The sequence below is a fragment of the Misgurnus anguillicaudatus genome, chromosome 25, assembly GCF_027580225.2.
Source record: "Misgurnus anguillicaudatus chromosome 25, ASM2758022v2, whole genome shotgun sequence".
Taxonomy (NCBI): Eukaryota; Metazoa; Chordata; class Actinopteri; order Cypriniformes; family Cobitidae; genus Misgurnus; species Misgurnus anguillicaudatus.
In genome coordinates this window covers 27646466-27662228 of record NC_073361.2, presented here as the reverse complement: position 1 = coordinate 27662228, position 15763 = coordinate 27646466, and the positions used below count along the sequence as shown (strand labels likewise).

General features: G+C 37.8%; 1 protein-coding gene across 7 annotated transcripts in view; it reads right to left on the bottom strand.

Annotated features, from left to right (window-relative positions):
- pde1ca (phosphodiesterase 1C, calmodulin-dependent a) overlaps positions 1-15763 on the bottom strand; it is a 106341-nt gene that overhangs the window by 25877 nt on the left and 64701 nt on the right. For all 7 annotated transcript variants that reach the window (XM_055182095.2, XM_055182092.2, XM_055182089.2 and 4 more), the window contains 3 exons: positions 2101-2214; positions 1498-1680; positions 385-451 (listed from right to left, as the gene is read on the bottom strand). In XM_055182095.2, the coding sequence (XP_055038070.2) occupies positions 385-451; positions 1498-1680; positions 2101-2214 (364 nt within the window). The remainder of the gene's footprint in view (positions 1-384; positions 452-1497; positions 1681-2100; positions 2215-15763) is intronic.

Below are 15763 nucleotides of genomic sequence, written 5' to 3'. Positions count from 1 at the left end.
TGTCTGCCAGGTAACCCAGCTGGCTGAGGGAAAGATCAATTTTGCACATTGGTTGATTAAACAAAGCCATTTGTTCGCCTCAGATCCGGTTTGATTTGCCATGAACCTTGTGTTGTTCTTCAAACAAGCTACTACACTGTTAGATAAAAGGTGCTAAAGTTGGGATGGTAACCTTTAAAAATGTCCTAATACCATGTAGGTACAGATTAATAATTTCTGAAAGGGTACCGCCCCACTGACAGCTTTTGTAACTTTTTTTGAGAGTGTATGCATACACGTCACTATACATCATGCTGTCACCAGGTTATGTGTCTTTATGCATGTGTGTGTGTTTTAGGTCATAAACCTCATGTCTGATTGGCCCGTGCCAACAAGTATTTTTACCTTCAAGGCTGTGATCACGCTGGGCGGATAGCTCAAACCCACCATGTTGGAGGTCCGTCTGTACATCCTGTCGGAACCAGATAACAACAATCGTTAGTGTGACATGCAAGAGAAAAACAGGTGAGGAATCCCTTGCTATTGGTCCAGATTAACGTTTAAAGGCCATGCAGCAGTGAGATGGCACATGATAGGAATGCAGCGGGGGACATCAGGTCAATCCTGATCAATTTATCATTGCAGTGTGCAATCCATCAGTGTCCATGGTTGAGATGTACAGTATCAGCCCCACATCAATACGTTGAAGGTTATTATCTACTGTCAGTGGGATACTGAGAGTTTAAAGGGGTCATGCTTTATTGTTTTATATTTTTTTTCTTGAGATTGATTTATAAAGTTAGTCAGATTTTTTGCAGCAAAAACTTTTAGCATTTTTCACCCCCTTCGTGCAGACCTTAACAATGTCTAAGGGGAACTTTTGTCTACTGTGTCTTTAAGAAATGCCCTCATTTGCATGCAAAATGACCAACGTGTTTGCTGCGGGGTTGATGTTTTATCCTTATCCTTCAGAAACATCCTGCATTGCATGAATCACACTGTAACAGATTTACGAAAATGATTTTAAAATTATCCTTAACTCTTTCCCCGCCAGCATTTTTTTTCTTCAAAAAGTTGCCACACAGCGCCAAGCATTTTTTTAAAATGATTTTTACAAAAGTTTAAAATATATAAAAAAAAATCTTCTTTAAATATATAAACAAACAATATTTTAAATTAAAGAACAGACCTTCTGCTTAAAAAAACACAAAAAAACCCCGTTTCGACCTATCTTCATTTGTTCTATTTTTATTACCTCTTAAATATGGGTGGGTTTCTTCAAAAATACCAAAATTTGAGATAATTGCATTTTTGTAAAGGACTTTTGTTGGAGTTCAGATTCAGAATGAATATCCAAACAAACAGAGTATTTACCGCTTATGGATCCGTGTATGATGTGGTGTTTGTAAGGTGGGTAAGTGCGTGCCACCTAGTTCAAAATATGGTTTGGCGTAAAAACTCGTCGTTGGCAGGGAAATAGTTAATTTCAATGACCTTGGAGAAACCCCCCAAACCCACCTTTCCACAAATATCCCAGCCTGCACCGCGTGCACGATGCTTCGAAATCTAGGCTTCTCCTCTGACCGTCTCAGCATCAGCCCCATCTGACGCGTGAAAGTCGACGCCAGCCAGTCGCGTACCTCTGAGGGAACGGAGTCAGACTGAATGTCACTCAGCTCATCTTCTGTGTCCACCAACCGCCTGGAGAAACACACACACACACAATTGCCATCTGAGGAACGTAAATGGGTAACTTGTGTCACTCCTGATCACGTCAGATGAAAAGCCTCTAAGCAACAAATCACAAGAGGAAACATGAAAGATGAAGTGCATACAAACAATGTAATCACCTAAATATGATTTTACAGAGGTCTGTTATAATCTAAACTATATTCAATTTGATGGACGCCACATTGTCTCTCTTAGATGCTGTCTAAAGTTTTTATTTCGGTCCGTACATCTGGATTACAACACAGCACAAGCAGACAACATTCAATACCTCACTTTTTTTTTCAATAATTTACCCCTGCCTTCAAATGTGTTGGTTTATTTAGGATTTAAGATAGGTTTAATTTGTGTTAATTGTGTTAGTACAAGTGTGTGTATGCGTGTCTACATTACCTCGTCTCTTCTATGTAGACAGATTCTAAAACAGAAGCAGCATATTCTAGATTTTTCTTCAGGTCGACGACAGAAGCCTCGCCTCTTTCCAGCTGTTTTACCAAACATCTCAACCTGCGATCAGACAATAAAAAACATAAAATCTGATTATTACAGAGGAAATGTAGCAATTTTGATGCATTTATGAAATATTCTTTATATCATCTGAAGGTAAATTTGCTTATGGGGACAACTCCAGCGTTGTTGATGTGACATTTCCAGTCAAAACTTGTAATATAATTTCTCAGAAAAAATAATATATACAGTAATTAAACTGATAAATCTGTTTATATTTTAATAAACCTCTGATGATAGAGACATCAGAAAAAGATCAGTCTAGACTCATGTTTTCTAGTTTAGGAGAGGGAAAAATGCATTATGGATGTGAAGTTTTTGAAGGCAACATATTTTGTTGGAATTCTGTGAATTCAAATGCAGAAACCAGAAGGAATAATACCCAACAAATGGAGAAGGGATGGCTAATATTTATTTTATTAAAATTTTTGTATGTGCATTTATGAGGACATTTCTGAATTAAAAATGTGACATTTCTGAAATTTGCACTTACGTATCTATGAAATATAATACAAAAATGCTTTAATAGAGACTTTGCATGGTTATTTAAACCAAATATTTACATCCAAGATGTAAGTATTGTTAAAAACTTTGGGTAAAAACTTGGAGGTGACAATCAGCTGTGGTTTGTGGCTGCCTAAAGCTTTTAAGGGAAAATATTTATCTATCACATTTATTACTAAAGATAATAAAGTGCCCTTTTTTCATGGATCCTTTTTAATGCCGACAACTGAATTTAACTGTTCACTGTAGATTTTTAAGTGTTAAGCTGCTAAATAAACATCATGAGATTTGAACGTACATGCCATAACAATTATTTTCTACCGAGCCCCTAAAGTGACATCGGAGCAAAAAAAATCTAAAGTTTAGTTTCATGTGCTTACGTGAAACTTTCATGTGCTCACGTGAAACTTTCATGTGCTAACGCAACACCTTCATGTGCAGAATTTAGTTTAAGTTTAGTTTCACGTGAAACTATCGCGTGCTCCCGTGAAACTATCACGCACGTGAAATTTTCGCTTTCATGTGAGCGCGTGATAGTTTCACGTGCTCGCGCGATAGCTTTATGTGAGCACACGAAACTAAACTTGAAAAAAGAGATTCTGCACATGAGGGTTTCGCGTGAGCACGTGAAACTAAACTTTATTTAATTTTTGCTCCATGTCCCCTTAGGGGCTCCGTAATTTTCAATCACAGTTTCTGACGTAAAAATTTTTCATTATACACATATTTACATGGAAAACATGTTTTTCTTGTAAATAATATATGAAGTCCAGAAGGTTAATCAAGCTTCTGTCAGGCTAACACAGGGGATCTTATTAAAAACTTTTTCGTTATTTTACTTGGAAGTCAACAAAAATCGAGCAGGACCAAAACATTTTACAGCTGATCGCTGTCAAAAAAGTTCAGCGACGACGTCCCAAGGATGACAGCAGCGATGACATTGTTCTTAATATGACAAAGTAAGTGTTTTGATTAATCCAATTAATGTTATGATTTTTAATCAGTGTGTACCACTAGTCAACTAAATGAATATAACATGGCAAACATGAATGCACATTTATATATTAATTCAATAGATTTATTGCATTTTGCAAAAAATCTGTTTTTATAATAAAATCAATTATGGATTTGATTTTTTATAACCTAAAGATGCTATGTGAAAGTTTCTAACAAAAAAAGTGTTTTTCATCTTGTCACTTTCTTGGTATAGAAAACACGCTTATGGATTATTGCGTTTTGGAACCAAACTCTTCATATGTAGATAGTAAGCACCATCCTTTCTTCGTCCATGTGACTAATTCAAAAATGAGTCGTGACCAATATAGACACAATTTGTTAAAGGATAATTCCGGTATTTAACACTTTGAGTCTCATTTCTGGTTTGTTTTGGATGAACTACAGTGATGGACACAGAAATTTTGACAATGGGTCGTGTCTTGAGTTTTTGACTCGTTTAGAAGCGTCTCTTGAATGCTTCAGAATGGAAGTCAATGGCCATGCACAAACATGACATTAAAACAACACTTAACGTTCATTTTCAAAACTGTGCTACTCACCGAGTGGTTCGTGGTGTTCGTTGATGATTAAAAACAAGTTGTGTAGCGAAATACAGTTTCTGTTGTGTTTTATTTGGCATTTTGTAAAATTCCATTGACTTCTCTTGGAAGACTGTTTGCTCGCTGATATATCACTCCGCCGCCGGGAAACAGAAAAGGGACTGTTTACATGTGGTTGTAGTTTTTTCGCTCGGTTTCTCTCAGAAGATATTTTTCCCATATTTGTAGGGCTAGACTCGAATATTCGTTCCGTGGGTTGACATTCGATTTTCAGTTTTGAGATTCGAATATATATATATAAATATTTTACAGCGTTAATGCAGAGCTTTTGCCAAGCAGGAAGTGCGCTTCACGCTCCCGCTCTATAGATGGCGCAGACAGACCAACATCCATAGCCAACAGCCACCAAACGGCACCAGTGTGGAAGAGATCGCCTTGAACGTAAAGCGCGCTTCCTGCTTTGGCATTCACGCTAATGTGTTGTAAATAACGTTCAGTTTCTTGCAAAAACTGATTGATTTGCTTCACAAGACGTCAATATGTCACACGGAGTCATGGGGGATTACTGTTGTATTGGATATATATGCTTTAGCTCTTAAAGTGTGCGGATCTGTTGACTTGCATGACGGAGCACCGGGGTTTCTGCAAAATATCTTCCTTATTGTTGTGGTGATGAAAAAAACATATTGGATGTTGTAAGTGTTATAAATAAACTTGATTTTGAAAGTATGCTACCGTTTTATTACAGTTTGTTGGACTACGTTCACTTCATTCATGCTTCAGACTCAAATATAGAGCGGAAGTATATACGCGGTTGTGAGGTATCTGAAAAAATAGTTCCACTATAGCAAATAACACGGATTGAAATCATAAATTGCGCCAATATATTTGTTTTTAATCATCAACGAACACCACGAACCACTCGGTGAGTAGTACAGTTTTGAAAATGAACGTTAAGTGTTCTTTTAATGTCATGTTTGTGCATGGCCATTGACTTCCATTCTGAAGCAGTCAAGAGACGCTTCTAAATGAGTCGAAAAGTCAAGACTCGACCCATTGTAAAAATGTCTGTGTCCATCACTGTAGTTCATCCAAAACAAACCAGAAATGGGACTCAGGGTGTTGAATACCGGAATTATCCTTTAATTTCAAACTCACATATGTTCACATAAAAATAAACAAAATTAGTACACAATGAATAATTGAGTTGATACATGTGACAGCAGTAGTCTGGCGTTTAGTAGTTTATTTTAATCAATTTCTACCCAAAATTGCAACCTCTCGTGACTACTCTAGTAGTCGGCATCTGTGTAATTTGAAAGAAGTGCTCTCGTTCGACTGAAAAGCGTGACGTTGAAAACGGGGTCGAGGACACGCTGTTTGAACAATGTTATCAAAACCAGTGAGGCAGAACAGAAACACATTCCACATTGGTGTCCCCGAGGAATCCCTTCCTTCAGACAAACACGCACAATCGATGCCGCAAGTCAATGCCATCCCATTAGAGGATTAGTACTTCCTAGAATCTGTCCGGAGCAGAAATGATAAGAGCAAAAATTCTTTAGACATGCCACTCGACCACCGCTACACAATGCGTGACCTTTCTAATACAGAGAAAAAGCACAATTAGATGCACAATCCGATTAGACCGACAGACCACGCCTTTTTAAAGTCTGGATCATCTTAAGCATGTTTCACATGAAGGGTTGCGAGCGGGATCGTGAGTTAAATCGTAAGGAACATAAACATGCTTAAATCCTGATTGCAGAGGTGACGTCAAGGAACAGGAAACGATAAAGATGAAACGCATCCACATAGCTGCAGACATTAGTTGTTTTGGTGATGTGCATAAAAAACACTGGATGAAAATGCAAAAATTCTCAGAAAAAATGTATGCGCATAATTGAGTCCGATAAATCCGATAAGAAAACATGCGCATGAACTGCAAAGGAAACACTTTAAAGGGCACCTATGGTCCTTTGGTGTGTAATTGTGTATTAGTACATGTTAACAATATGCAAAAGGTACATACCCTAAAGTAAACAATGACGCGAGTTATCGTCTCCGACGTAAATCTCTTTTCTTGAACTACAACAAACACACGGATTGTATTCAACAGTTTACTTCCTGGGATTGGTGATGTAGACAAGACCGATATTCATAATCATAATTCCTCCTGCTTCTGACTCACAGCCTGTAAGTTAACCCCTGTTAGCATTGCATTGTGACCGAATCTTTTAAACATGGTAAGGAGCTGAAGTCAGAGGTATTTAGGCCAATCACAAAGTACAGTTTAGCTGGCCAATCAGGGACACAGAGCTTTTCAAATCCGTGCGTTTCAGGAAGAGAGTGAAATCTGGAGCTACAAAAATGTACGGTATGTGAAAAATAATGTGTTTTTTGAACCATAAACCACGCAAACACATTTTGTTATACCAAATACACAAAATAATGTTGTGTTTTATTTATGAAATAGGGGCTCTTTAACAGAATAAATCCCTAGATGCGCATCAAAAGTGTAACTTTGCGCATTGGACGGCATAACTGGACTATATACAGAACTCATTGCCCAGCATCTAAAATGCGTTTTTGAAAGTTCTGAAATTAATAGGTAAAGATTTTTATCTTAATGGTTTGTTAATTAAAAAAGCACACCTTTGCACCCAAAGAGTTCATATTAGTATCTGTGCCGTACATATTGGTATGAAATGTATACATGTCTGTACCTAATTAAGCAATATCGCTCGAGTAGGAGTGTGCCTCTGGCCTAATCACAGCCGTGATGATATAGAGCTATATCACACGACTCCGAGAGCGATATTGCTTTTATACAACAGTTCGACGGCACACGTTTGAAAAACGAAAACTAGAAAACAACAACGGAGTTATTTTAAAAGCCTCTTTGTTTGAGAACTACTTCTTCCGCCACAAATTTGAGGGCGGCCAGATTGACAGGTAACACTTTCGCTGCTTTGAATCTCATATTAACTCAATGGACGGATTCGCCGTTTTTAAATATTACAATTTCTTGGTCACAAAGTATAGTTTTAAGATTAGTTCAGTCGAGAATATATATGTATTATATTTAAATCTACAGTCGATTAGTAAAGATAGCGCCTGTTGGAACGTTTGCTTAGTTAGATTCGGTACATATGAGAACCAAAGCATGAGCGGATGTCAGTGTTCACTCGCCCCGCTGACAACCGCCCTCTCTGGGCTACATCTTTGACAGGGATTCCCTGGCTCTCATGTTGGCCTGATGATCAAAAATTAGATCATATCAGCAGTATTTGGTGTCATGATGAAACTATTACTTGTTTTCTTATTCATATTTAGTGTCTTTTGTGTTGTTATTGTTTTGCCGCGAGGTAAAAGTTAATAAAACTATACTTCTGTAATGTTACTGTTGGTTTACCATTTCATCTTAACGCGATACAAGCACTCGGTTATCATTAGACTTTGTTCTTGTCAGTACTATATAAAACTGTTTTTTATAAGTGTCAGAGAGATGTTTTTGCATGCTGCTTATAAATATACCAGTGGCGATATCTCATAACATGTTTTAATAGTCACGTCGCGATTAAATAAATTATCAATGTCCACATTTAAAAGCTGCTGTGCTTACCTACAGTTCCACCGTGTTTTCGCGTTCTGATAAGAGATATAGCTCCAGAAAAAAATGAGTGTTTAAGTTACATTCCTCTGTCCAAGTGTTAATCTTCCACACGATGTGACAGGACATTAATCCCATTAAGTTTAACGTAACATCCAAGAGCGCTGATCTTTGACGGAATAATAACTTCCGATTGGGGATTCACAGACTGATTTATGAGCTAGTGAACTAATGAGACACACGGAGAGTGTTTAAAAACAGGGCGTCTGTGTTTTTCCATTCAGAGATGAGCCTGTTTAGGACCTCCATTCACTAGGTGGCGGAATGATACGAAAGGTGAAGCGGTTACTGTGCCGTTATCAGTACAATATCGTATAGCTCTTAGCCAATCAGATTCGAGAACCAGAATAAAACTGTTGTATAAATGGTACATATTAGGACCTTTTAAAAAGGGTACAGCTCCATTGACAGCTGGATCATTTCATTTCTAACAGTGATGGGTAAGTTCGGCTGTAATTACATACATTTTTTATTTTTTTTACATAAAAACAGAAAACATCATAAATTATGAATTTGAATTGTGAAAATGCCCAAAAGATTAATCTATCAGTGCTTTAATCCATCTGTGGTTGATGTGTTTTCTAGAAACCACTGATGTCTCCAGAGAACTGAAGGTCAAAGGTACAAATTTGGAGAGGAATACTGTAAAATTACACATACTATTAATGCTGAGGTCCACATCTTGGTCTCATAAAGGTCATCTAGAAGCAGTTCCCTCAACGCAGGTACAGAGAAATGCTATTAAAGCGGAGATCCCCGGAGAGACACTAGGATATCTGGACTTCAATTCTGTTGTCTTTTAGTTTTGTGCAAGGTCACATTTAATCCTTCCTTTAATCTCCTTTCTTACCTTTTACTTTCTTTTCAACATATTACACACGCAAACATGCACACACAAGTGATTCAGCTCTTGCTAAATGCTTATCCAGCTACAAGTCCTCTTCTTTTAACCCTCCCCCAAACTGAGCGATCTCCATCAGAAGGACTGTCTGTTTTAAGGTCAGTCATTGAAAATCTGGGGCTTTATCACGCTTTCTGACCCCTGGTAATGCATAAAAGCTGTAGGATGTCTACGAGCACAAGACGTCCCGAGACTCTGGGTAGGACTTCCACGTCCCTATGCAGGCAGCATCCAAATTGAAATGGCAGCTGTGTATTATATTAATACATATTATTTAAAATCTGCAATTATATTTAACATCAACCACATTATTATATATCTAACCATGTTTGACATGTTTGTGCTGAGTGGACTATTTATTTGACCTTGACAAAGCTGGTGAGCTATACTTTGTGATTCTGTTCACCCGAGCTCTTGCACCGCTTAGGTTGCCATGGTGATGCGTCAGGCGACTGGCACATGTAGCCTGAAACATATGTGGCTTCCACGGGGGGCCCCAAATGCCTTCCTGCTGCATAGTGGGGGACTGGACCACAAGGACATGCTGAGAATCAGGTCCCAAACAATCAGGGCTTAAATTTCCCGGCGGATGTGGTTTTAGAAGGGAAGACGGGTCAGGACCCTGATTTCTCATTAGTTCTCCATTTCTGACTCACTACCGTAGGGCCACGGGGAAGCACACTAACGGAGCCAAAGGAACAAGAAAATTTTTGGATTGAAAACAGTGACGTTATATTCTCCAGCAACTTTTCTTAAAACTCCAAAGTTAAAATTAGACATAAACAACGAAAAGTTCATTTTGCCACTTATATTTATGTGTAAATTAGAAAGATCAATAAATTATGGGAAGAAGTGAGGAATGGGATTAGTAAATGTTAAAAAACAGATTTAAACATCCCTAAATTAGCACAATGGCGCATACAGAAACGGTAAGGTCATATTCATCTGTATATAGAAATTATCAAAAGATATATAATCATATAATCAAATATATTAATATTAATAACATTCAACATGTTAAGCCTTTTTTAGCACTACTAAGGTTTTTTTTGCAAAATTGCATCCTTTTCATGAAAATTTTACATAAACATTACATAAATATTTTCTATAATTTAAAGTTCACAATAACTAAATAAAAAAGAAACAATTTTTTAGGATCTTTCAGTAAAATATATCAAGAGATACATACATATATGTCACCCTGGACCACAAAAAATGTCCTAAGGGTCATTTTTTTTAATCAAGTTGAATAAATACGCTTTCCTTTGGTGTATGGTTTGTTTGTATAGGACAATATTTGGCCAAGATACAACTATTTGAAAATCTGAAGGTTAAAAAAAACAAAGTATTGAGAAAATCGCCTTCAAATTAAGTCCTTAAAGAGCTCATATGGTCCAATCCATGATTTGGTGTGTAGGTGTGTATTAGTACATGTTAACCATATGCAAAAGGTACAAACCCCAAAATAAACGATGACGCGAGTTATCTTCTCCAACGTAAATCTCTTTTCTTAAACTACAACAAACACACAGATTGTAGGCAACAGTTTACTTCCTGGGCCTGTTGATGTGGACACGACAGACATTTTTTATAATTTTTCCCGCTTGGACTGTAAATTAACTCCTGTTAGCATTGCATAGTGACCGAATCTTTCAAATATGGTAAGAAGCGTCACATTTCCGGCTGACGGTATTCAGGACAATCACAACGTACAGATTAGCTGGCCAATCAGGGACAAAGCGCTACGGTTTGTGGAAAAAAATGTTTTTTAACCATAAACCACCCAAATACATTGTATTATACCAAATGCACAAAATAAAGTTTTTTTTAGCAATGAAATAGGTGCCCTTTAACAACACATATTACAAATGATGAATACATTTTTTATACATTTACAGTAAGAAAATTACACACTATCTTCATGGAACATGATACCTAATATTCTAATGAATACCCTAAGGAATTATTTATGACGGGCCATAGAATTAATCAAAAATAATGCACACCCAAGGTGGTAATGTGGCACTACGCAAAGCGGAGTTACACCACAAGTGTGCATTATTTCCAAATAATTCAAAAGACCTGAGTCAATTATTCCGCTTATCCTACGGTTACGACAGGCATTGCTAAGAAGCTAAGATTGCTTTAAGAAATTTGACAGATCAGGTGTGCGTATATCAAAAAAATAATGCATACCTGTGGAACATTTCTCAACAAATCAGAATAAAGCATTCATCAGCCATTTGGTATAAATATCGTTTCTGAAGATTTACCTGCCACGCAACAGCACTTAAAAGCTTCACACACCTCTTTAATCTCATCTCTTTAATAGATAATCCACCAGACCAGAGATGATTCAAAACCTGTCAACAAGTGTGTTAAGCCATTCCAGAACCAAAGCATAGCATAGGATGAAGCGTATAAACCACTGCTGGACCGATCTTCTCAAGCTCACAGGGTTTAAACCTGTCTGTGAAGCACAACACAGTAAAATCTCTATAAACCCTTTAATCAGGTTGGAGAGAACAGGGCTAAGTGCAGCGTAATCTCCTTTAACGACTCTCTAATTGGATTCTGGCAGAATTACTCGTGCACTGAATGGAAATGATGTTTATGGCTCCTTCATCCACTGCTAACAGACAGATGTGTAAACCAGTGACCAAAACACGCAGGGCACTGATGGTTTAGGATTAGGACATATTCCGGTCACATCCACCAATACAACCTCAGAATATCATGCTGAGCCATATACAGTGCCAAATGTCAAAGGCTGAATATTTAATTTAGTTGTCTACTAACTACAACACACATCAGTTATTTATTATAAAAGAATTATAGCATACTGCCGCAGGCTAAGGTACAAAGAGTGTTGAACTGATAAAGTCAGTAGGTTGGCGATCTTTTAACCAAAAGCAGTAGGGTAAGACTATCCTCCATCATTAAAACGAATCAGAAACAAATCAGTGAAGACAAAGGAGAAGAGACAAGAAAGATCAGAAAGAAATTTAAGAAATAATGAAGAGAAGGGATGCACAGAATATTCGGCCACCGACATTTTTTGGCCGAAAATGGTCCAAAAGCGCATTTTTAGTTTTTGTCCGAAGGACTTTTATCATCGAAACAATACGGCCGAAATGTTGTGATGACGCAAACAGAAACCGCGACCTGCACATGCTTGTCTGACGCAACATGTCTGCGGTGTTCCCTAGCTTCCGAGGTCGTGAATCAGTACGGATCACAGATCGGCTCTCATGCGATTCACGGACTAATACGCAAAATTAGTAGGGAAAGTTTACCAGTTGCATGTGTTTCAAAGGCTTGCAAATGTTAACATTCAAGTGATTTTAAACAATTTAACCGCAAAAAGATGCTAAAGTGAGCAGCTTTCTGTACGCACAGACGCACATGCGGTTGAATGTGTCCGGTCCAGCTCCAGTCAGACATGATCATTCCTATGCCCTTCAAAGATCAGAAGTTTTGATGTGTAAACTATAGCGAGAGTTGCGCTACTGTCTCTCAAACTGTAGTCCATTAACATACATTTGGCGAATAGAGCAGTGAAAAACAACGTAATGTTTTTATGTGGAACGACTGTTTGTGCTGTGTCGTTTGGAAATCGCCCTCCATCTGTGTGTGCACGCGCGTTTTAGTGCACTCAGTAGTGTATACACAGAGAGGCGCGTTTCAAAAAGCAAGCGAACATAAAATCTTTCTGTTATTGACAGGGCGCATACAAACAAAACAATCTCCACAGTATTCTTTTTCTAATAAAAACATTTGTTTATGTCTTAAGTGTATTATAGATTACAGTCAGTGACCAGTCTGTGCTTATTTGGTCTTAAAGAGACAGTAACCTCAATTAGCCTACTTAAGTCTGTGTCATTAATGTTAATCAAACAACCCAAGACAAAGAGAAAATCCCTTTTGTAGCTCTAAAAAATAATAATTATATTTAATTTATACAATACCGAGCCCCTTAGGTGACATTGGAGTAAAAACAATCTAAAGTTTAGTTTCTTGTGCTTACATGAAACTTTCATGTGCTCATGCGAAACCTTCATGTGCAGAATTTTTTTTTTAAGTTTAGTTTTGCGTGCTTACGTGAAACTAAACTTAAAAAAAAAACTAAACTAAACTCGATAGTTTCACATGCGCATGCGATAGTTTCAAGTGCGCACGTGAAACTAAACTTTATTTAATTTTTGCTCCATGTCCCCGTGGTAGTTCCACGTGCGCACGCAAAAGTTTCACGTGAGCATGCGAAACTAAACTTTAAAAAAAAAATTTAAAGACGGGTTATTACTGCACGTAAATATATGGATAATAGCAAACAAGCAAATACATTTATTGAGCACGGAATCGTTTTTTATTTGCTCAAACAATTTTTTTTGCGATTGTTAATTTCTGTTCAAAATATAATGTAATGTGCATGCAAAATATAGTTCTCTGTGCTCAAAACTTACAATTGCTCGCTCAGGATTGAGGCACAAATATTACGCCATACTTCATACAATAAAGACAGTATTATGATTCAATTCAATTTGTGTACCTAATGCTAATTTCAGACCTTACTTAGGGGCCAGTCACACCAAAAGCACTTTAAACGCTTGCAAACGCAAGGCGCGACGCACTGCCTTTTTTAAAAAAAGAGCAGTGCGACGCGGCTTTTCATATTGCTAAGCAACCACCAAGTCAGCTGTCTTGTCAATCAAATATTGAAGCGTGAGCGCTTTTTTGCTGTTAACTGTAATATTAGCAGAAACTTTAAAAAGAGGGCGCTTGCTCTGACCTTGTTTAAGGGTGAGAGGTGCACAAACACACAGGAGAGAGTGAGCGAGTGGAGTCCGGTTCTTCAAAGCAACTGTAAACTTCCCTCACCACAACATAAGGCCCGCCTCTCCCCTCATTCGATTGGACAATGGAAAGACTCGAATGACGTCGGGCGCTTCTCCGCTCTGTGCGTGGCAGGCAGCAAAAAACCGCAAGGCGCTCGGCGCGCATAAACGGCGCGCAAACGCGCCCTGCCCATAGAATATCATTCAAAAAAGGCACCTGCAACTGCCATAAACGCTTTTGGTGTGACTGGCCCCTTAATGTGCAACTTTGTTCTTTTTATAAGTGTTTGTAATTTCTTAATTTATTAGATTTTTCCCACCCCTTTTTTTGCTGTCCGAAAAATAATCCAATCCGGGCCTCAAAAACGAATGTGATTCGAACCGTGAGTTTTGTGAACCGTCACACGCCTAGTAAAGTTAGTACACAGTCATAACCATAAATGCAATGGTACTAATAATTGGCATAATTTCTTTCGGTGTTTCAGTTTTCGGCCTTGGTTTCCTCTTTTTTGGTTTCGGCCAAGAATGTAAATCTCAGTGGTTTTAAAAACAACAAACAAATCGTCCTCTCGCGGAGAGTTGTGGGCAATATTAATTTGAGCATGGATCTACGCTTGGAACCAGACCATCCGGGAATGATCGACAATGAGATGGGAAATATGACAGAATTTAGCTTATTTAATTCAGAGCGGTTTATACAATCTGTCAGAAATCATTTCAAATGTAATATATCCACACGCTGTCTGTTCCTCTGAAGCAGTAAAACAGATTCATTCATTCATGGGTAGATTTTCTGAATGCATAAAACTACAAAGGCCATAAAGATTCTTCAATGCTTTATCTGCAATCTGTTCATCTGTTTGAAAACAGTGGGGTGGAATGACAGCTTCACATATCAAATATTGTTTATAGACTACATTTTTACAGAGACACAATGAACAAAAAACTAAGAAAGATAAACCAAATACTGAGGTTCAGTCAGTGCACGCAAGAATTATGGTTATGTCAGAAAATTTGTCAGAAGAAAAACATTTGCATGAAAGATGAAAAAGGGAGAACGAAATAGCCAATATACAGTTTTTATAGCAAAAAAAATTTGAGTGACTCATGTTATTAAAATAAAGTAGCTTTTGCTTCAGTAAATTCAGAAAGCATCACCATTAAATGACCTGGCAGAATCAAATAAAATATCTTATTTTTAACATTAACATTATGGATCCTATCAAATCCTATCAAATTTATTTGAGGACTATGTGTGAATTTAAAACAGTGATGGAATCTGCAGGCAGCTGTGTTGGCAATGAAACAACACAGAGGGATTTTTTAGCTGGCATTAAAAAAGAGCCACAACTTGAAGTGACCATCTGTGCGACTTCAAGTCTCTTCAGGAAAAGCATTTATCTATGCTGCCGGGGTGGCACAATGCAATGCCGAGAGCTCTGGTGCACCCCGTTTACCGAGCAATTACTAAGCATCAATCTGGGACACGATATTTCACAAATGTTATAGTAGTGTGAAGGTCACAAAAAGCTTTGGGTTACAGGTGACATGCCGATTTTAATTTCATTCCGATACCCAACAGCTAGGCAGGGCAGAGGGAGCGATATAGATAGAGAGATATAGATAAACAAAGAGAGAGAGAGAGACACACATTCATTAAATATTCAACCTTCTATTTTGTTTGGTAACGCTTGAGGGGAGCCGTTGCAGCCGTTGCATTGATAATTGATAAGGATTTAACAGACATTGTACTGTCACTCAAGCCGAACAATCCCATTTATCCTGAACCCCCCCTCCCTGCTCTTCGCTCTCAAGTGACGACATGAAGGTCAACTGGTATACAAGTATGCAATCACTTATGTTTGTGAGTACACCCGCACGCTCGACAAGTCCTCTGAATGACATTATAGGATACATTTGAGGGTATCTGAGAATTTTGGTGCACAACCATGCATAAAACTGACGTCATCAATTCAACATTCCACATGCAACTAACTCGACAACTATTCAGCTCTACTACACAACCTTTGAAATATGACCTAGGCATTCGTGGCTTGACTGTACTTTGTGTTATATATAG